Source organism: Nelumbo nucifera, chromosome 5, assembly GCF_055504915.1.
Source record: "Nelumbo nucifera cultivar China Antique chromosome 5, China Antique-T2T, whole genome shotgun sequence".
Classification (NCBI taxonomy): domain Eukaryota; kingdom Viridiplantae; phylum Streptophyta; class Magnoliopsida; order Proteales; family Nelumbonaceae; genus Nelumbo; species Nelumbo nucifera.
Window position 1 is genome coordinate 16,502,592 of NC_142653.1, and position 22,513 is coordinate 16,525,104.

General features: G+C 45.0%; 1 protein-coding gene, 1 non-coding gene and 1 pseudogene across 14 annotated transcripts in view; 1 reads left to right on the forward strand and 2 right to left on the reverse strand.

Annotated features, from left to right (window-relative positions):
* LOC104603773 (rho GTPase-activating protein REN1-like) overlaps window positions 1–4,880 on the forward strand; it is a 111,543-nt gene extending 106,663 nt beyond the window's left edge. For 10 of the 12 annotated variants that reach the window (XM_010267894.3, XM_010267912.3, XM_010267904.3 and 7 more), the window contains 3 exons: window positions 2,171–2,359; window positions 3,391–3,603; window positions 4,321–4,880. In XM_010267894.3, coding sequence (XP_010266196.1) covers window positions 2,171–2,359; window positions 3,391–3,603; window positions 4,321–4,476 — 558 coding nt within the window. In that variant the 3' untranslated portion in view covers window positions 4,477–4,880. Of the gene's footprint in view, window positions 1–2,170; window positions 2,360–2,801; window positions 2,927–3,390; window positions 3,604–4,320 lie in introns of those variants that run through there. The other 2 variants (XR_016076124.1, XM_010267930.3) reach the window with 2 other exon arrangements.
* Window positions 4,881–8,847: 3,967 nt separating this feature from the next.
* On the reverse strand, window positions 8,848–8,920 carry TRNAK-UUU (transfer RNA lysine (anticodon UUU)). Its single transcript has one exon. It is a non-coding gene; the product is annotated as a tRNA-Lys (tRNA).
* Window positions 8,921–10,705: 1,785 nt separating this feature from the next.
* LOC104603747 (mitochondrial uncoupling protein 5 pseudogene) lies at window positions 10,706–12,503 on the reverse strand (annotated as a pseudogene). The gene has a single exon (XR_016076479.1). The product of XR_016076479.1 is annotated as a mitochondrial uncoupling protein 5 pseudogene (transcript).
* Window positions 12,504–22,513: the final 10,010 nt, after the last annotated feature.

Below are 22,513 nucleotides of genomic sequence, written 5' to 3' on the forward strand. Positions count from 1 at the left end.
CCTGTCACATGACTCTGGATGTGCTTCTCCATTTTGCTCATCTTGTTCTAATTCCATGAGTTACATCCTCCTCAATCTCTCCTTTGTTATGAACTGTTGAACCAAGGTAACAAAAGAGGTCATATTGACTTATCTCTTGGTTTCCAATCCTAGGTGTATCCTGGATTGCACTCCTATTATTATCAAATTTGCATTGCATATTCTATTTTAGTCCTACTTATTTTAAAACCTCTTGCTTCTAATGTACTTGTCCATAAACCTAATTTTGCATTTAATCCTTAGTTTCATCGATTAATACTATGCCATCAGCAAACATCAAGCACCATGGGACCTCCTCTTGAATATGTTTAGTTCATTTATGACTAGTGCAAATAAATAAGGACTAAGTGCCGACCCTTGGTGAAGATCCATTGTAACTGCAATGGATTCTCCCACAAGTGTTCTAACATTTGTTTTTGCACTCTCATACATATCCTTAATTAACTCCATATATCAATTTGTCAACTCCTTTGTTTTCCAAAACTGATCATTTTACCTCTCTAGGGACTCTATCATATGCTTTCTGTAGATCAATAAAAACGAAATGAAAATCTCTCTTCTTCTTTCTAAACATTTTTGTTAATCTTCTTAATAGAAAGATAACTTCCATGCCCCTGGTATAAACTCAAATTGGTTTTCTGATATATTTGTTACATGTCATAACCTTTGCTCAATTGTTCTCTCTCAAAGTTTCATAGTGTGGCTTATGAGTTAATTCCATGATAATTGTTGTAACTTTAACTATCTCCCTTATTTTTAAATATAGGCACCTTGGTGCTCTTTCTCCATTCATCTGGCATCTTCTTTGTTTTTGTTATCTCATTAAATAGTGTGGTTAGCTATAATAAGCCTACCTCTCTCATACCTTTCCTCACTTCTATCGAGATACCATCCAGTCCTAACACCTTTCCCCTTCATCTTGTTTAGTGCCTCCTTCATTTTTGGTAATTCTAATATTGCAAACATATATGTCTTTTTAAAATACTATTAGAGTCACTAATCCCTCCTCCACTGACACCCTTTTACTTTTTTTTTTCATTTAATAACTTTTCAAAATAGTTTTTCTATTTTTCATTAATTTCCGGATATTTTATCAAGACTCTTTTATCTTTCCTTTTAATGCATTTAACATGATTTAAATCTCTATCTTTTCTCTCTCATTTTTGCCAGTTTAGAAGTTACATTCTGTCCCTCTTAGTGCCTAATTTATGATATAGTTCATTATATGCCCTAAATTTAACTTTACTCACTTTATTTTTTAACTTTCTTTCATCTGTTTTTATATTTTTTCAAGTTTTCCTCATTTAAGTCTTTTGCCAATATTTATTGTATGATTGTTATACTTTGATAAAATTTTGAACATCTTCGTTCCACTACCAAGTTTCTCTTTTTTTTATCAGTAACATTCAAAAGTTTTTATTAATAAATATACAAGAGATACAGGTTTACAGCATAAGGGGCATAGACCGTCACTTGTTGTCTACCCCAAAGTGATTTTACATCAAGTTTCCCTTGACACCTTTCCCCAATGCATTTTAACTCTATTTACCCCTTGCTTAGCTAAGCCAATTCTCCCACTAATGACTATTATCCCTAGTGTGTATCTGTATTTCCAGGTTTATTGCACCTTGTTCCTTAACCATCTCATCACTACCTTTGAATCTCCCTCCACAATGATCCTTCCATAGTTTGGATCTTTCCCTAACTTCAGGCCATGTAACACTGCTAATAACTCTGCCCTTGTTGGGTCTCCATAGGTCCCAAAAGAGTCAAGATAGATCCATCTGCCCATATAAACACCTCCCAATTCCTGAGGTTCCCATGTTTCCTAAGCTGCAACCATTAAAGTTCATCTTCAAGCTAGTAAATTCACTTTGCCAAGGTTCTCTATCACTTTTCTATTTCGCTTTATATTCTCCTAAAATGTCCTTTGCTACTTTCTTTATATGGTTAGCCATTTCGAGCCACATATAATCAATCTCTACATCTAAATTTCATTAACCTTTAACAAATTATGTTTACATTTAACAAATTAGTAGAATATGCATACTTTTAAAAAAATTGTGTATATCTAAATTGTTTATGGTCCATTCTAACCACATGGGTGAATGCCTTCCTGATGTAACAACAGGGTTTAAATTTGGACAAAACAATTAGTTCAAATAAGAGGACTCAAGAATTACCATCTTCAATTAACAAGCAACTGCCTCTTAGCAATACCCAATCTGTAGGGGTTCCTGCCTCTTCATCTTCTGTTGAGCCACAGGTAGTTGGAAATGTTGTTTCATCCGATCCCAAGAAATCTTCCACAAAGAGTGAGGTAGACATCTTATTACATTTTACTATTCTCCCAGCTCTCTCTCTCTCTCTCTCTCTCTCTCTCTGTAGAAAATGAACACCATACTTCTACTGAAAGTTTGAAATTTTTTTTTTGTTTTGTTATTTTTAAGCTGCTAGAATGATTTCCCCATTGGCCTTGAGGCTTTGAGTTTGTTGTAGGATACTACTGTACTACAAATTTCCTTCAGTAAGCCTTTTGGTTGGTTGTTCAAACAAAAAGAAACAAAAGAAATGTTGCAATAGTTAGGATTACTCCAAATGATGACAAAATAATAGAAGGTGTTGATTAAAGTAGCATCATGAATTACAGGTTTATGTGTCAATAGAAGATTCTACCCCAGATAAGGAAAAATAGTATCCATGTAGCCAATCTCTATGCTGGGGTGAAATTACCTGATCTTTTGAGATATTTTCTTTTTCAGTTCTCTCAGTTTGGTTGAAGTAATTAGGAGGGCTAAAAAAAGAAACAGTTCTTGCACGAGATTATAACTATGCATTTTATTATGATGCTGTTCTAAAGGTTAAACTAGCAGTTTGCTAATTTCAGGTAACTGATTTTGTAGATTGCTTCTTGAAGGTTTCTCATTTCTGTTGTTTTTCCTCCCCCTTTTCTTTGTAGGATTTACCTTACTTTCAATATGATATGGTTATTGTAGATTCTATATTGTGTGTTTGCATGTCTGTACAGAGCTGATTGTCAAAATATGATATTGTAAACGACACAAGACCTTCACTTAAAGTTGTAGAATAAATAAGTAAGATCACATGGCAAATCCCATGGTATCTGTATTAACATGCTGTGGGAATATTCTTCACACTTCACACACACATGTTACTGACAAGTGTCAATGGAATATGTGAAACCATAAAAAAAAAAAACATAAATATTTTCACAACACCAGAGGAAAGGGGCTGATTCTCCAATTAATTTTAGATGTTATGTATATTATTTGGCATTACTCTTTGGACAGTCTAACCGTGGAGTTGGATGCTTTGGTCTTTGTACAACAGGATGTTAATTTGGTTGCAGCACATAGTGACAACACGAGGACACAGGATCCACCATCTTTATCAAACAAACAACCACCTCAGAAGCATCAGGTGGATTCATCAAGCCAAAATAGTATCAAAGCTTTAGGAGCATCTGCTCTATCCACCATGAACCCAATGGTAGCTGGAGCCATTTCTTCATTGAACATTAAGAAGATCAGTGCAAAGGCTGAGGTAGGTATCTTTTCTAAATGGAAAAATTACTTAAACCTCCAATCCTCCATTTGTTTTCTGGCAAATACTTAAACCACCCTGTAGTTTGACCTCAAAAACCTCCAATCACGTTTCAAATATATATGCAAATGCACCCCTTCCGTGAACTATGTCGAAATGGAGATGTTGAAATTATGATTATCCCTTGTTATGAATGTGCAAAGTCGACACTGTTCACTCTTCAAATTTCCGGAGTATGGCATTTCTGTTAATAGGGGAGGTTTTTAAGTTCATCCCCGACCTGGCTTTTGTTGATCATGTGATGAAGTGAATAATGAAACCTACTTAAATAAAATGAAAAACCTTTTGGGGGGTAACCTGGCAAATCTTCATTCTAGTAAAGTTTCTCATGAGCAAAAACGGGATTTTAAAAACTTCAAAGTATCACGTTAGTATTTTCCTTCAGGACAATTAATGGAAGGGGTACACTTCAACATAAGGTTGGTTATAAGTAATTTTTCCTTCTTAGATTGGCACATATGAGTTTAACATCACTGATTTTTACTTCTGTAGAATATGCAATCAAGATGTTTTAGTACTTGAGGATATAGGTAGAATTTCTTTGTGAAACACGAGAAAAGCCATGTTTGCATTTGCAAGTATTCCTCAATAGCTTCTGGATTAGTTGGTCAGAATCAAATAAAATTGCATTAACACTACACCTGTGGCAAACCATAGGGAGCTGTGGCTGCATCCTCCGCCTTGACAAAGCTGACAACACGACTCAACTTCTTGAAGGAGAGGCGCATCCAAATTGCAAAAGAGCTTCAAAGCTTGGGTGAAGGATCAGAAGGTCAATCACATGGTCTTCATTCGAGGACCAAATCCAGATAATTCAAGGTCTGAAATGGTGGAGCACTAAGTTGTGATCTTTTCCTGTATATATACCTACCCTGCAAAATATGTCATGCCCCTTTTATGTATAAATGAGGTACTTGTTAGTCTTTGCGGCTATTATTTATTTAACAAGGACAGGAATATGAAAGAGAAAACTGAGCTCGTTGCTTTAGGGCTTGGTGGGGGATCTTACAAGTCTGCATGTTGTTAAGCTTAAAGCCCATGAAAAAGGGGCTGAAGTCCAGAGCACAAGATGTACATTTTCTTTTTGTTCTTTTATGTAAATCTGAGATCTCTCTTCTACTGTATAACACACAAAGTATATATAATGCCGGAATGTATGCGTGAAATGATATTTCACAAGGTTCCAAGAATTCATAAATAATTTGATATTGAGGTCATCAACATCGCCTCCATGCGCCTTAAAAATGCTTTAATGGTAAGAAGCTAAGACAGTTATTTCTCATGGAATCGGCTGATGCAGCTCATAGAAGTTGGTGAAGCCGTAAGCCTCGTCAGGCAATGTATCTGGGTCACGACTCACGACACGGGGATGTCAGGTATGTGCTCCTCGAATATATATACCTTGCCTGTTTTCTGGAGGAACCAAAGTTGGCATAGCAGATAGCACCACGCTTTGTTCTCATTTGCTGGGTTGCATATTTGTGGCTGCTTGCACGATCCTCCAATAAAGTTCAGCCCCTTACTGTGGTGATGGGCTGATGGTGGATGTTCCAAAAGCATAAAACTTGATTTGTTAAATATTCTCCAAAACTAGTAACTTGTGTTCCAATTCCAAGTGTGCTGTGTATCGTTTAAAAGGGGAAAATATAAAAACCTCTATTGACATTTTTTTTTGGACAATCTTATAAATCTTCCCTGGGTCTTGATCCTAACAAAAGCCTACCTTCTACTTTTGAAAGAAACATGGAAAGACCTCCCTTACTTTTTCTGACAGAAAGCGCTGATGTTAGCTTACCTTTGAAAAAAATTAGACCTTTTTAGAGTTCAGTCCCCCTTTTATTGATTTCCCAAATGTATTTATACACACCCCCTATACATGCCATCCCCGTAAATTGGGAATCTTTCCCCCTTACACTGATCTGAACTGTAAAAATGCATTAGGAATTCTGAACTCAAATTACTCCAAAAATTTAATTTTGTTCATATGTACCTTTATTAAAGTACCTTACAAAAAATCCCAATATTACTTGAACCTCATGGACTGAAGCAGCAATCTCCTCTAAAACTTAATTGAGTGGAGCAACAAACGAACACGCATTTTTTTTGGTTGGGTTTTTTCTACAGCCACTAAAGTAGCCTTCATTAAAGCAAAGAAAATTGTACATCGTTTGGAGCTTGCTGGCTAATTACTGTCTTTTACAGGCTACTTATGCTAATATATATGCAGCAGTATTGAAGCTTCTAATTACATGAGTTAAAGAGACAAAATGAAAAGACGAGTAATCTACTAATGCGGTGCCAATATAGTAGTTCTAGCCAATATGAAGGCTTCATATTGTTATTCAATAGAGTGAAATTGCAGATAGTCTGATGTAATGATTATCCCTTGAATGCCTTCTCTCATGAGCTGCTTCCAATCCATCTATTAGAGCTTCAATTTCAGCGTCCTAGCTGTTGACGGCCCAACATGGTCTTCCTTAAGCCACAATGGGTCATTTTGCAGAATATTGGATGACGAAGCTTCTTCCTGCACTTCTTGTGTTAGTATCAAAAGAACCATCAATTACAAGATGTAGTAACAAATTTGGGGAGAGGGAAGGATTTTCCATTGTACTGTTCCTGATGTACTTCTGAGGGTCAATCAGTGAATTCAACTAAGCCATAGCTTTACATACTATTTCACCGGGTGTGTATTTTATGGATTTATTTCTAGCGATCCAGATCTGATAGAGGAACTCACAAAGTTTCCCCAGTAATTTATGGATTTCTGGTTTTTAAAGGTTTACCCCAATAGTTTGCATCCATTGAGATATGAATGATGAGGAGCTTGACTTGTTACCAATTCCGGATTAATGCCCACTTGGCCTTCAGACCATATAGCCATCGCAAAAGGACATGTGAAAAAAAAAAAGATGTTGCCTCTGTGGTTTGTTTACAGAAAATAGAAAGTAAGTCTTCATCATTTAGCCATTGTTTGCACTTACCCTTGGTAGGATGCAACGGTATGGGATTTTTAGTTTCCAGAGGTTTGACCACTTAAAATGGGGGGAGGAGGGTGATGGGCTGGTGGAAAGAAAAGTTTTGTGTCCTGACTTAACTGTGTATTCCCCATTATTTTTTCTTCTCCAAATCAATGTATCTGAGTTCAGATGAGGACTTGGTTGAAGACTGATGATTTTATTCTCGGTTTCTCCATCAATCAAGCTTTGTAGTAAATGTTGATTCGATGGTTTTTAAAAACGACCGGGTGACCAAACCGGTCAGGGGTCCGGTTACCGGTTCGAACGGTCCGACTGTTTGACTCGAACGGCCGGTCCATTCTGATAAAATAAATAAATAAATAAATTTGGAAAACGGTCAAAACCGTTCGAACGGTTTGGACGGTTAATCGACCGGTTCAGCAATTTACTGACCAAAATCAATGGTTTTGAAAAAAAACGGAACCGATCACCTGACCAGTTCCAAGTTTTTCCAGTCCGGTCTGATTTTGAAAACAGTGGTTGATTCCAACTCGAGACATTGGTAAAGAGGCCTGCAACTTTAAGTTATTTAGTTTGAAGAGTGGTGGAGGGCAATAGATGGGGTATGCCACTAGCAATAGAGGGAACCCACGGATCTATAAAAGTAGAGATGGAGGATCCATGCATCTTTTACCATCCATAGTGAGTTCGATTTCAGTGTTGGGAGAAGGTTGTGTGCTTGTTTCCACCGTAGAGAGCTAGATCACTGAGAAAAGGTCACCATTTGGAAAATATTTTTTTCTTTTATCACGTTGATCCATAATGAGTTGGAGGCTTGATGTAACCTCCAGATCTTCTTGCTAAAGAGAGCTTTATTCATTGGTGACCATTGCCTGAAACCCAGTCCTCCCATTGATTTGGGAAGATGGTTGTCATCATTGGATAAACTGGAATTGCTTGAATGACTGATTTCACAAGAGTGGATCTTCCAGCTTGTGACAACAGTTTTGAGCTCCAAGAATTTATATATTTTTGAGCTGATTCTATCAAGGGCATCATAAAGGGATAGGTGGTGCATATTTTGAAGATGAACTCTAGCCCCCAGGTATTTGGACCCAACCATTGAATTGTCACTCTAGAGTGTGGGAAATAATTTTCTGATGTTGCCTTGGGACTGTTAAATCGTTGCACGTCTATCGAAGCCTTTTCTATCTAGTTCATATCCAGGGAGCCATCTGAAATCTGAATTAACTCGAGAGTTTGGAAGGACAAGACGGATGAGTACAATAGTGTTTGTGAAGACATGAAGCTTCACAACTACAAGCCATCTCTTTTCCAAGTGTGTGATGCAGGCTGCAGGGAGTGAATAAGTTAAGCATACGACTCAATTAAAATGAAGAGGAATACGTTATCATCTCAGCATTCTTCTAGGTAAGCAGCCAAATGCTAACAATTCAAATAAAATGACAATTCTTACTCTGAATTCTTAGATGCAACCACCACTTGCACAAACATGAAGCTTGTACAATAGGGATAGTTCTTGTCACCACAGCAACAAAGATCTGCAATATGTGCCCCCTTTTGGCTCAATACTCTAGTATTTTCTAGAACTTGAAAATGAATCCCCATCCCATATGTGCAACAAGCACAAAGAAAGCAGTCACAAATGTGTAGCAGAGAAGAATCCCATTAAAAAAAAAAAAAAACAGTAGATCTGTTGAATCTGACAACAGAGAAGACATTAATGAGAATGCAGAAAATCACTATAAGAAAAGTCAAGAAACCGAGGCATTAGTAAACAAACTAAAAGTATCCAATCTATCTATTTAACTTGAAGAATGTTGGAAATTCACAAATGTGTCATTGGCATTTTCATTTCTGTTGGAAAAAGTAAGAGGGGAGGTCTTTGCATGTTTCTTCCAAAATTGAAATCAGATAGTTGTTATGTTAGCCAAAACCCAATCCTTGTTAATGGTTAGGTTTAATATGATACCGGAAAATTAACAACCAATCAACCGGTATCATAATAGTGGTAACTTGTAAACCAGTCACGTACCGGTGGTATTCATCAAATTCTATCATTCCACCAAGGTTTTGAACTTTTGATAGGTCAAAGACTCAAAGGTGATCCCGTGGCCGTGGGTATCAAATTATCGATACCTTCGGCATTATATGATTTATAGATTTACATTTACCAAAAATGAAAAATGTTCTAAGAAAAAAACGCCGTCTGTGGGATTCGAACCCACGACCACATGGTTAAAAGCCATGCGCTCTACCGACTGAGCTAAGACGGCTTCACGAAATACGTGAATACATCAATTAAGAGAAGTGCAGTAAATTCATCCTACACAAACGTTCAACCAAGCGATCTGTTTCCTAATTCCCACGACTCTTGTAACCAGTTGATATCAAGTTATGAACCATCTGGAAGTGGAAGTTACGCCTGGAGACAGAAGAGTGGTTTGATCAATTCAATGGGATTGGCCAATGCCCATCGCCCCATCCATCCTTGATCCTAACTCAAGGCTGAAGCGACGTAAGCACCGGCGTAATACGATAGCCAGGTGTCAAGACTCAAGACCAGTAGTACTGTAGTTCGGTTAATCAGAGAAGTCAATCCTTGAATCGGCTTCCTTGTTCCATTTTGTAAAGTAAACTAATAAGGAAGTCTATATAATATAGCCTTCTTTCACATTCATGATATTGATCCACACTCAACCAGACCATACCAACAACATATTTATATCGGTTGTTGGGAAATTAAAAGAAATTCGTCGGTGATTAACTGACTACTTCTGCAGTCCAAAAGCCAAATGCTCCTCCTTGGTCCTTAAAACCAACATTGCGCATGGCCCAGCACCATATTCCTCCTGATTGACCTTTATAATCCTGCCGACCTTGCCTTTTGACTATCAAAAGGTTGCAGAAGACCTGTTCAGATGCTTATGAACTTGTAGCTTATCAGAATTAAAATAACCTACTCAGGTTTCACTCATGGAGTTATCAGTATTCAGTAGGTAGGTCCGCCTAACTCACCTCACCAAGCACAACAAAATGATCAAACTGAAGAGGGGCTTCAGGCTTCTGTTTAAGACTCGTTGCTTGCAAGTTGGTTGCAGCAACCCATTTATTATTATTTTTATTTTCGGTGGAAATGGACAAGGCAGTAGGGAGTAGGGACCCCCTTTTCATCCCAATCAAAACCCATAATTGCAACCTGCAATTCTGCAAATGGCTCTCCCAATTCAATCAAAGTCGATAATGACCATTACAGAAACAGGGAAGGTTTGTTACTAGATTCTCCTCCACTTTAACTGATTGTAATGAATTAAGAAAAAAAAGAAGAAGAAAAGAATAAGATCATACTAAGATCTGTCCATCAAATTCATCGCCCCATCCCTAAAATAAAGCAAGAAACAGGAAAGGTAGTTTTCTTGTTTATGAAAAATGCTAAACCTTAAGATAACTCAGAATTTGCAACTCCTCTGGTATCAGGAAGAGCAAGCCATGACCTTCTGAACCTTCCGAGTGAAATTTGACCGATTTACATGAAGAGAAGAACACCACCACTTTCTTTGACAGGTGTCTCTTCAAGAAAGAATATAGCCTTCATGCAGTCCATCATTAGTGGCTTCACAGGTTGTGAATGTTCCCCTCCCCCGTAATAATGGTGCTATTTTGATCTTCTTCTTTTAAAATTTTAAAATTGATAATTTTGGACCATTGGATTGACTAATAAATCTTATACATCAAAGTGAAAATGTCACACGGAAACACTCGTATGCCTGTTTTTTGAAACATGCCACCAAATGTTTATCATACTGAGTTATAAAAGGATGTTTCTTGAAACACCTAAAATAGGCTCAACCAAACAACAAGTAAACGTTTACCAGATAAACATTTATCTAATGAACGCCCGTCCAATAAACTTAAACCCACCCAAACACATACTTCGTCGCCCAGGATTTGGAATCAAAGCCCCCGCACTCACTGTCAATCTTCTGTTTGTTTGTAGTTTTGCGCCAACGAAACGAACCCCATACTTTCATGTGGCAACCACACGCTATATACATCAAAAATTCTTAAAACATACTGTTAATTTCATTTAGTTCCTCTGAAAATGGAAATAATTCATAAAATTCCATTATCAATACTATATTCTAATTTCTAGCTGTTCAATGCCTCGTTTTCCCCGTTCTTCAGGAATCAGGGAATCCAACACTAGAAGCAAAAAAAAATCAATATTCAATAATACTTAAAAATATTCATTATTATTTTGGTGGGTTCTTCGTCATCATCAATCGGTTCATCATCCGTCGTCCATTCCCCCTCCGAATTAGAAATCTTTCAGAACCTTTCGGACCTGTTCGAGGGTCACGAACAGCACTATGGTGAATGGTCCCTGCCTCGAAATCGTGGGGATAAACCCCTTGTACAGAGCCATCGGCCCCTCCGCGCGCACAGTCTTCATCGCACAATCCAGTGCGCCGGAGTAAGGTGGCGCTGCGCCGGGCTCCACCTTCATGTTCATCACCCTGGTCTTGATAACATCCACCGGATTCGACGCCACCGAAGCCACGAAACCCGCCGCGAAACTCGCGGTCACGTGTGTCCCAAGTCCATCCTTCATCAGACCGTGATCCAGGATCGTCTCCTTGATCTGATCATAGGATGCAAGTTGTGACGCTGTCACGATCATCGCGCGGTTCACCGTCAGAGAAGAGCCACGCCACAGGCTAGTGATTCCTTCCTGTTTCGCCATCCTTGTGATGGCGTCGACCACGCTCTTGTAGTTGCGTCGTTGGGCTGGGGGAAGACGGCCGTCGGCTTGCATGCGAACCATGGCAACGTCGGCTGGGTTTCCGACGGCGGCACCGATTCCGCCGGCGATCAGGCCAGCTGCTATCTTGCGAACGAGAGGCATGTTGCCCGAACTGGGGTCAGACCATTTTTGTTTCATGATATCGTAAAGGCCCATGCGGGTGGTAGAGTAGAGAGTTTGGCGCAGGACGGTTGCTGACACACCGGAGAAGAGAGCCGCTACGCCTTCAGTTCGGACGATCTTGATCCCAACAGAAATGGGACCGATGCGCGGTGCTGGAGGTGGTGGTGGTGGCGCGTGGATGGCAGTTTGGGCAGCAGCAGCAGCCGCGGAGGGGTTGTTGAAAGCGAAAGCGGGGCGGAGAGTCTGAATGGCTGGATTTGGGACGTGGGTTTCACCCTGGAGCTGCATCCGGACCTTGATGAGGTCAAGTGGGTGGGTGGAACAGCCGGCAACGATCGAGGCAATGCCTCCTTCGACGAAACCTTTAAGACCCATCTCGATTTCTGTTAGCCGAAAGATCAGATCTTGATAGGAGAGACGGATTGGGTATGGAAGAAAAGAAAGGGATTTTCTAAAAGCACTGGACTTGCAGGGGTTCTTGAAAAGAATATAAAAAAAAAAAAAAAAAGAAAAGAAAGGATGAAAAAGAAGGGAGAAGAAAATGGGTAAGGAGGAAACCGAAAAGGGCTAATGAGAGGAGAGATAATAAGACCAGTTGGAATTAGGGTTCATCTCACTGGAGACCAGGAGATGGGAATGGAGACCGAAGGCTATTGAAGAGGAATGAGGAACGGCGGGTCTCTGAGACATATGCTGTGAGGAGAAACAATGGAAGATACAGGGTTTGGGGAGTGGGAGGGAGGGAGAAATCAGTATTTATAAGGGGAGATACAGAGAGAGAGAGAGGAAAGGAAAAACGGAGGAGTGGTTCCTCCTAGCTGCTAAAATACGCGGTTTTTGAGTCCCATCGTCTCTTTCTTGCTTTGTCTCTTTTTACCTACGATGAAGATCAAATGTGGGTGTGGGTGTGGGTGTGGGCGTGGGTGTGTTAAATGTTAAATGGAATGGAGGCAGGAGCCAGCCGGTTGGAAAGGACCGGCGCTGAGCGAGTGTGACCTCTTCCTCGTTTTAGTGGTTGACTTTGACGCTAAATCGTTATGGACTTCTGGTTAGGATTTCAGAGGTGGATGAACGGTAAAAACCCCTAATTAAACCCTCCACCCCCACCATCTAATATTTGTATTTTCTTTTTTGTGTCGTTGAGTCTCTCAGTTGCAGATACATTTCAAAAAATACCCTCAGTTTTTTTTTTCTTTCTTCTTTGTCGCTGGATGAGGATCGGAATCTATTTTGGAATATGACATGACTCTACGGCTCTACCTCCATTACATAATCCATTGAAAATGAAAATAACGGAGTGGAGGTAAGAGGTAACTGGGGTAAGGGCATTTGCTTTGACTAACGCGGCAGCCGAAGCAAACAAAGTGGATCACCGTCTGATATCAATCGGACGACGTGGGACAAGCATGGAGTATTGATTGCATCAAGCCTGGGCCAATGGCCATTGATGAAAGAAGATTTGGCCCGATCTTGTAATCACTTGACACGTGGCGAAGGTAACAGCTCGACACGACAATACATCCAAGACATGAGCTCCGAAACAAGGAACCAGCGGTCTAAACTCCCTACAAAGAGCCCGAACTCCCCGTAAGGAGCCCGAGCTCTCCCTTGAGCCCCGAGCCTTGCAAGCACAAAGGGCAACGACCCGAACTGGCCTGCCCCATGGCAGTTCGGGACACACCTCTATCCGAACTCAAGACTTCACATCGCTCACCACTCCAGCACTTCACCTCCAGGACGTCAAACTGAACAAATCGTACCGCACCTGACACCGAGGAAGTCCGTACCTAGGGACAGTACACCTAACTGACTTGGGATCTGACGCTTGACAGCCGCACTCCAATGGCCACCTGCTACCGCCACCTGCTACCGCCATCTCCAGTTGTAGAAACGGCTCCGACAAAGAGAGCCGTGGCGGTTCTGTCCCAGCAGAGGTGATGACACCCGAACTGGCAGGAGCACAGGGATAATCATACCCGACCTGACAGAAGCTTAGGAGTAAGTGCGCGACATGGTTATAAAAGGCTCCCTACCCCCCAAGAACGAGGTATGTGAACTTTGCGCCATCTGGTTTTATCTTGCCTTTGAGAGAATACTAACATGAGCTTCGGAGCAATCTCACCGGGTTCCTCCCCGAAGATTCCCCACCTTCTCCATTTCAGGCCCCCTGTTACACCAGTCAGAGGCAAGGTCGTTGACAGCTAGGACCAGCCAGATTGCGCACCATCAATTGGCGCCGTCTGTGGGAACCAGCTTCTAAAAGCCTCCCTCTAAAACTCTCATAACCTCCTCTTCTTCCAAAAACCCCAACACTCATGGCTTCTTCCAGCAATGTCGGATGTGGCACAGAGACGAACACCACCGGGGAACAACTCCAAGTCCCCGTGGTGTGCATTGGACAGTTCACCATCTTGAGTGCGCCACAAACAGTGGCGCCCGTAAACCTTGCTGCCATGAACATCCCTCTTGCACTCCCTATCGAAACAACTTTTGTTGAACCAACTGTTGTCCCCCTAGCGACCCGCTAGAACCAATTTGACTACCTGATGCAATGCATGCGGGCAATGCAAGCCCAAATGCAACAATTCCAGCAACATCAACTCCAGCAGCACCAAGTACTACACCACCTCTCTCAACATCACTATCAGCAGCAGTTCCCCCAACTACCCCTGAACCAGTCACTGCTTCCACCTCGGCACCCTGCTCCGAAGCCGGTTAAGGCCTCCCCTTAGGGTGGACGCCCTCACCGAGGAGAAGCCTCCCAACTCCAAAACCCCCCTAACAGCCAGGCCTCATCCCCGGGCCGAAGGGAAAGGAAAATCACCCCCGCCTCGCTGCTCGCAGGCGGGTCGAGAACCTTGCCCGCAAAGTCAGCACCTCGGCGCTCCAAGCCTGAGTTCCCGCTCATAGAGAACCGATTCAGCACCCTAGCAGCAGACTACCAACATTCCGGGCCCATCGAGCTCGGCAACACAGATGCCAGCAATGCCAGTACCAGGCCCACTCAACAAAGAAGGCGCCGGCGAAGTCGCCGAACTGCCACCCGTGTCTTGCCCGAGCTCAGAGGTAAGGAAGAGACGAGCTCGGACGAGGTAAAAACTGCCCCAATTCTCTCAGTTCCATCCCCCCTCGCATCAGAACTCCTGCCAGTCCCCATGCCCAGAGACTTCAAGCTCCCACCTTTGGACAAGTATGATGGGTCCTTTGACCCCAACGACCACGTCGATGCTTTCCAGTCCCAAATGCACCTCGCTAGGGCTAGTGAATCATGCATGTGTGTGGCCTTCACCACCACCTTCAGTGGGTGGCCCGCACCTGGTACAGGAACCTAGCCCCCGGGTCAATAAGAAGTTGGACCCAGTTCGTGCAGGTCTTCACCGCACACTTCGTTACTAGCAAACGGTGCCCCAAAACCGAGGAAAGCATCTTCGGAGTAGTCTAGAGAGAAGGAGAATCCATCTGGGGCTACATCAAGCGGTTCAATGAAGCGTGCTTGCAGATACCGCGATTAGACCCTGCGGTACAGCTCGCGGCAGCCAAGAGAGGAGTAACGCATAAGGAGTTCAAAAGGCACATGGTAGCCAGCCAACCTGCGATCGTGGCCGAATTCCTCAAGCTCACGAACAAGTTCATGAGAACAGAGGAAGAGATCAACCAAAGGACCGAAGGTGGGGTCGAGAAAAGAAAAAGAGAAGGTGAGCCCTCCAACCCAGGTGACAGAAGAAACCCGGCCTGGGAGGCGAAGCCAAGCCAGCCGTCCCGAACTCCCTTAGCAGTTCGGACAGATTACACTCCGTTAAACACGAGGCGAACCGAGATCTTGATGACGATCAAAGACGCCCCATACGTAAAGTGGCCACCTTGCCTAAAGGGGAATCCAAACGAGAGAAATAAAAATCTGTATTGTAGTTTTCATAGAGATCACGGTCATAGTACCGAACAGTGTAATAATCTCCGGGACGAGATAGAGGGACTCATCCGTTGCGGGTACTTGAGAAATTTTGTACAGCATAATAATAATAAAAAGGCAGGTCGGCAAGGGGAGCACGGAAAGCATGCCCCCGAATCTAGTAGCAGACCAGCCGAAGCGTTGCAACGACAGCCTCCGGAAGAGAGGCTAGTTCGGGGAACCATCCATGTGATAGTGGGAGGTTCGGTGGTAGCAGGGTGTACTTCGGCAGCAGCCCGGACGTCAGTTCGCGAGGTAGCCCGAGAAGAACAGAACCCTCCAAAGAGGGCGAAGACAGAAGAAGCGATCTTCTTCACGGAAGACGATGCGTGAGGTGTCCACTACCCCCACGATGACACGCTTGTCATAAAACTAAGGATCAGCGACTACGAAGTCAGGCACATACTTGTGGATTCAGGTAGTTCGGCGGACATCCCCTTCAAGTCAGCATTTGACCAGCTATAGTTGCAGAGAAGCGAGCTGAAGCCCGCAAACACTCCTCTAGTGGGCTTCAGCGGAGAGGAAGTCAGGCCCCTCGGGAAGATAATAGTACCTGTGGAAGTCGGCACATGGCCTTGTGCGGTCAGACTCAACCACGATTTCCTGGTGGTCGCGACTCCCTCCCCATACAATGCCATAATAGGGCAGCCAATCACGCATATTCTGCGGGCAGTGGTCTCCACCTACTATCTGGCAATGAAGTTCCCTACGGACTTCGGTGTGGGGGTAGCGCGGGGCGACCAGGTTGAGTCCCGCAAGTGCTATGTTGCCGCCCTGAAAGGAAAAACCAAGGCGACCGACGACCTCGAGCTGGAGCGGCCTATGGAGCAGGGCGAGGAACAAGCTTCGCCCACAGAAGAAACAGACGTAATCCCGACCTCGGCTACGGATCCGGCTCGAACGCTACAGATCGGTGCTTCCATCAAGGAGCCTCTACGGACCGAATTGGTGAGTTTCTTACTTGAAAATTTAGATATTTTCGCATGGTCCGCGGCCGATATGCCCGGTATTGATCATAGCCTTATAACTCACAAACTTAATACTGACCCTGTAGTCAGACCCATTAGACAGAAGAAATGCAACTTAGCCCCGAAGCGCTGGAGAGCGGTTGACGAGGAGGTCGAAAAGCTCCTCACAACAGACTTCATAAGGGAAGTTCATTACCCGAGCTAGGTAGCCAACCCAGTACTGGTAAAAAAGGCAAACGGCAAGTGGTGCATGTGCGTCGACTACACCGACCTGAACTGAGCTTGCCCAAAAGACTGTTTCCCCCTCCCCATAATTGACTGCCTAGTGGACGCGACCTCGGGACATGAGTTGCTAAGCTTCTTGGACGCCTACTCAGGCTACAACCAAATCAGCATGGACCAGTCCGATGAGGAAAAAACCAGCTTCATAATCGAGTTTGGCCTGTACTGCTACAAGGTCATGCCCTTTGGACTGAAGAATGCTAGGGCGACCTTCCAGAGACTTGTAAATAAGCTGTTTCGGCCCTTAATTGGCACGAAAATAGAATGTTATGTAGACGACATGGTCGTCAAGACGCAGTTTTCACAGGAATTAATAAAAGACTTAGATTCTGTCTTCCAAATTCTGCGTCAATTTAGCATGAAACTGAACCCAAACAAATGTGTCTTCGGTGTCACCACGGGTAAGTTCCTAGGGTACATTGTCAACCGGCGCGGTATTGAGGCCAACCCGGACAAGATAAAGGCCATCCTAGATATGAGACCACCCCGAAAAGTAAAAGAGGTTCAGAGGCTAAATGGCCACATAGCCGCTCTGAGCCGCTTCATGTCCAAATCGGCAAACTATTGCCTGCCTTTCTTTATGGCAATCAAAGGCAAAGGGTTCGAATGGACCCGAGACTGCCAACTCGCATTCGACGAGCTAAAGAGCTACCTCGCTACTGTGCCAACCTTAGCCAGGCCCGAGGAAGGCAAGGTCTTAGAACTGTACCTCTCGGCAAGCGACGAGGTGGTCAGTTTGGTACTAATAAAAGAAGTAGATCGGGTCCAACGGCCTGTCTATTATGTTAGTAAAATTCTGCAGGGAGCAGAGACGAGATACCCGCAGATAGAAAAACTAGCATATGCACTGGTAATCGCAGCTCGGAAACTCCGCCCATATTTCCAGGCTCACACTGTCATGGTCTTGACCGACAAACCTTTGAGGCAAGTCTTACTCAAGCCCGAGGTTTCCGGTCGGCTAACGAAGAGGGCCATCGAGCTCAATGAGTACGACCTTCAGTATAAGCCACGAACTTCTATTAAGGCCCAAGCCTTAGCAGATTTTATCGCCGAGTGCATGTCTAGCCTCGAAGTCCCTGGGCCGGTCAAGCCCGAGATCCCCAGTTCGGGTGAGCCCGGAGCTCCCAAGCCAATAGAGTCTGAACCCCGTGAAGTAGCAGCCAGTGTGGCATCTCTCCTGGTTAGGCCAAACGCGAACTGGGATGAGGAGCCCTGAATCCTTCACGTAGATGATTCCTCGAACCAGCAGGGCAGCGGGGCCGGAATAGTGCTACGCGGCCCGGGTGGCACGAAATTGGAATACGCACTACGCTTTGAGTTCGTGGCATCCAACAACGAAGCGGAGTACGAGGCACTGATAGCCGGGTTGAACCTAGCGCACAAGGTAAGAGCAAAGCACGTAGTTATCTGCAGTGATTCCCAGCTCGTGGTTAACCAGGTTACGGGCGAATACGAAGCACGCGAGCTCACTATGATTGCATACTTGGCAAAAGTAAAGGAAGCTCTGCTCAACTTCCAGTCACACTTCATCAGGCAAATCCCAAGGTCGGAGAACACTGAGGCCGACGCCCTGTCTCGGTTAGCCAGCATGAGTCACAACACCATGAGAACTGTGTACATAGAAGACTTACCTCGGCCTAGCATTCTCGGTGGGGCAGAGGAGGTCGCTCCTGTCCTTGAAGCAGAGCCGAGCTGGATTGACCCACTCGCGAGCTTCTTGCTAGATGGAACCCTCCCTGCGGACCACAATGCAGCCAAGAGGGTGCAGCGCCAGGCAGCCAAATACGTCATAATAGACGAACAGTTGTACCGACGGTCCTACACGGTCCCCTACCTGCGTTGCTTGCGACCTGCCGAAGCCGAGCTCGTACTCCGCGACACTCATGAAGGTCTATGCGGCGGACACCTAGGAGGTAGAGCCCTCGCCCAAAAGGCACTTCGACAAGGATACTATTGGCCAACGATGAAGGCAAAAGTTGTCGAGCTCGTCAGAAAATGCGACAAGTGTTAGAAGCATGCCAATATCCACTATCAGCCTGTTGCCGACCTCAAGTACCTCACCAGTCCATGGCCCTTTGCACAATGGGGCATCGACCTCTTGGGGCCATTCCCGCCAGCAACAGGTGGGAGAAAGTTCCTAGTGGTGGCAGTAGATTACTTCACAAAGTGGATAGAAGTTGAACCTCTACCAACAGTTACAGCCCGAAACATACAGAACTTCTTTTGGAAGAACATAGTATGTCGCTTCGGGCTACCTCGGGTACTGATCTCCGACAACGGAAAGCAGTTTGAGGATATCAAGTTCCAAGAATGGTGTCAAAATATGAGAATTCGTCAGAACTTCACGTTGGTCGTACACCCGCAGGCAAACGGTCAGACAGAAGTAATGAACAGAGCCATCCTCCGTGGACTGAAAGCACGACTAGACCGAGCTAAAGGGTTGTGGGCGGATGAGCTACCAAATGTTCTATGGGCCCACCGAACTACGGAAAAAATCACCACGGGAGAGACCCCCTTTAACCTCACCTACGGCACTGAAGCGGTAATCCCGGCGGAAAACGAAATACCTACACTACGACTAGAAGCATATGACGATCAGACAAACGGAGACGAGTTACGTACCAACCTCGACCTACTGGATGAGGTAAGAGACCTCACGCACATCCGGGCAGCGGCCTACCAACAAAAAGTAGCTCGGTACTACAATGCCAGAGTAAAAAAGCGGAGCTTCCGCGTCGGCGACCTAGTTCTTCGTAAGATCATGGTACCTGAACCCGGCATGGGCAAACTTGGACCAAATTGAGAAGGGCCCTATAGAGTAAAGAGAGCGCTCGGGGGGGCATATGAGCTCGAAACCTTAGAAGGCAAACAAGTACCCCGAGCATGGAACATCATCAACTTAAGGCGATACTACCTATAGACCACCAAGCGAAGTGGACAAAATCGCTACCAGAGACTAAGTACTAATAGGGACATCGGCATCTCAGAGACTAAGTATTAACACCAAAACAGGCCGTGCGAGTACAGTAACCGATCAAGAAACAGATCGGGCATATGGTCAGTTCGGGAGAAAGAACAACCAACACTTAACCAAAAGAAAAGTCATTCCATTTCAAAATAAGAGTGTACATTTCGAACAAAAAAAAATTTCACAGGCCCGGAGCTACTTCTTCATTATCAAAAGGCACTTCAACGATACCCGAAGGTCCCGCCTCGCCCTCGGAATTTGGCTCACCATCAGCAGCATTGACCATCTCCTGAGTTATGCGCGAAGTTGATATGGCACTGATGTCGAGCTCAGGGTACGTATTCTGGATCATCCACCGGCTTAGTTTAAAACCCCTTCTGTACGAGTCCACCATCAGGTCGTCAAAGCTCGGCGAGGCGATGTACTCATCGACGACCTTCTTCTTGGCATCTTCAATGCCTTGAGAAAAGATCTGCGTCCTCTCCCTAATGTCCTCCTGAAGGTACTCGACCTGATGCTGCAAATCCAGCCTCAAGTCCGCCATGTGCTTCACTATGACTCCCATGGCCTCGGCATCTCTCTAAGACCTCGCCTGCCTGGTCTATGCAACGCGAGCAGCCGCCTCAGCAGCGCGAGCAGCCGCCTCAACAGTGCAAGTAGCCACCTCAGCAGCTCGGGAAGCCGCCTCTACAGCACAGAAAGCCTCTTCGACAGCTCGCGCCTGCCTCGAGCTCCTTTCCACCTGGGGCACCAAGGCATGGATTGAAGAATTCACCTACCAAAAGGAAAGAACAAGTAAACAAAAGAACGACAGCAAGAGGGATAAAAGCAAAGAACCCGACAAGAAATCTGACTTACCACCATGGCATGAGTGACAACACGACAAGCCACCTGGTTCAAAGGAAGATCGGTCCACGCCGCGACCTCCTCCGGGAAAATGGCCTCCCTACTCTTCTGAAGAGCGTGGTTCGACGACAACACGCTCCTGAATTCCCCTTGGGCTCCCGAGCCCGAGGGCCCAGCTCGCGTATAAGCAAACCCAGAGTAAGTGGGAGCCCCCGTTGTAAGTAGTCTCGGCATAAGGGGCCCCTGCCGCTTCTTGCATTGGAGGAGCCATCTCGGGCTCCCTGGGCGGATCCTCTGACGAGTAGTCTGGTACCTCAGGCTCCGCATTTCGGGGCAGCTCGACACAAGTTCGCTTGACGACTTGCTTCCTCCTCTTCATGCCGTGAAACAGGCGCCAACCACGAGTCCCTTCAGAGTCCATCACATTTGCAAAAAGAGTTCGGCATCAGAAAAAACAAAACAACAGAGCAAAACAAAAAACCTCTTTGTAAGGAACCTACCCGAGCTCAGGCCGGCCGCAATGAGTTTGGCCTCCGTCAGATACTGATGGCATTTTAGCCCAAGCTGTGCCCATTGCCGGAGGCCCTTCACCGTCTCTTTATCAAGCGTAACACTGGAGTCAGGGGCGGCCATCCCCCACCCGATCTGAAACGGCCACCCCAATACACTTCGCACCCCGAAGTAGTCTCGCTTCCACGCCGGGACCTTGTTGGGAAGTTCATGTAAAAGCTTAAAACCTGGGCGGAGAGACAGGTAATACGCCTGCCTACGCCCGGGAAGGGGACCCGCTTGTTTCTTAAGCATTAAAATGGAAGAGAAAATCTCCGAGTCTAAAGGAAAGCCCTGTTCGCAAAATAGGGAGATTGCCCCCACCAAGTTACGAATGGAGTTCGGGTGAAGCTGGCCGACCATAACGCCGAAGTGGTTCAAGACCTCGACAAGGAGGGGTGGAAAGGCAGTCGCAGCCCCACAACGAGCTACTCCCGGAATATTACGATCTCTTCAGGACCGTATTCCCAAGGAAAGCTACCCGAAGGTATGAAATAGGCATACTCCCCAGGCAAGTTGTAATAGGTAATAAGGGATTGGAGCCCCTCAGGCGTCATGGTCGAGGGGCCAAACTTGTCTAACGTCCGACCCTGACGAGAGGTGGACGCCAAACTACCCAAGGCGACTCGGCCTACGGGTTCGAACTCTTCCTCGAGCTCTACCTCCGCTCGCTAGAACCATCAGGGGATGCAACTCGGTTCGTAGAACCTGCATCTCACCCACTTGAAGAACCGTCTAAGCTATCAGAGCTAGACATCGAGGAGAGAAGATGGATTCCAGGAAGATACTCACTCGGAAAAAGGCTTGAACGGACTACGGGAACTTGAACGAGCAAAAACCTTGAATACGAACTAAAAGCCTGGACGCGAGCTGAAACTTGGACGCGAGCTCAAGAAGCAAAGCGCAGAAGTGACAAAGCGACTGGGGTCCCCCACTATTTATACCCACAGTGACCGAGAACCAACAGCACAGATCAAAGCCAATCCGACGGCCCGCAGTCGCGCTGACCACACATCCCCTGAGACTGAGACGTGATTAGCGCATGTCTTTCTGAAACTGACAGAACGCCGGCGCACGTCTTTCTGAAACTGACAAAACGCCAGTGCACGTCTCCTCACATTAAAGGCGGCAGCGGCGCGTTTTTTCAAAATTGAAGACCCACTGTCACGTCTCCCAGCGGCGCGCTTTTTTGAAATTTGAAATAAGCGCGCGCCGCCACATCTGTCAGCATTTTTAGATAGATTGGCGCGCTTCCCGTCTCTTTGGCGCTCGAGAAACCTGGAAAATCCGGATGAACACCTCACGCTATCAGTCAAAACCAGTTTGAAGTACGGGACAAATCCACCTTCCACCTCGCGAATTCCCCGTGCCAAAGCAAGT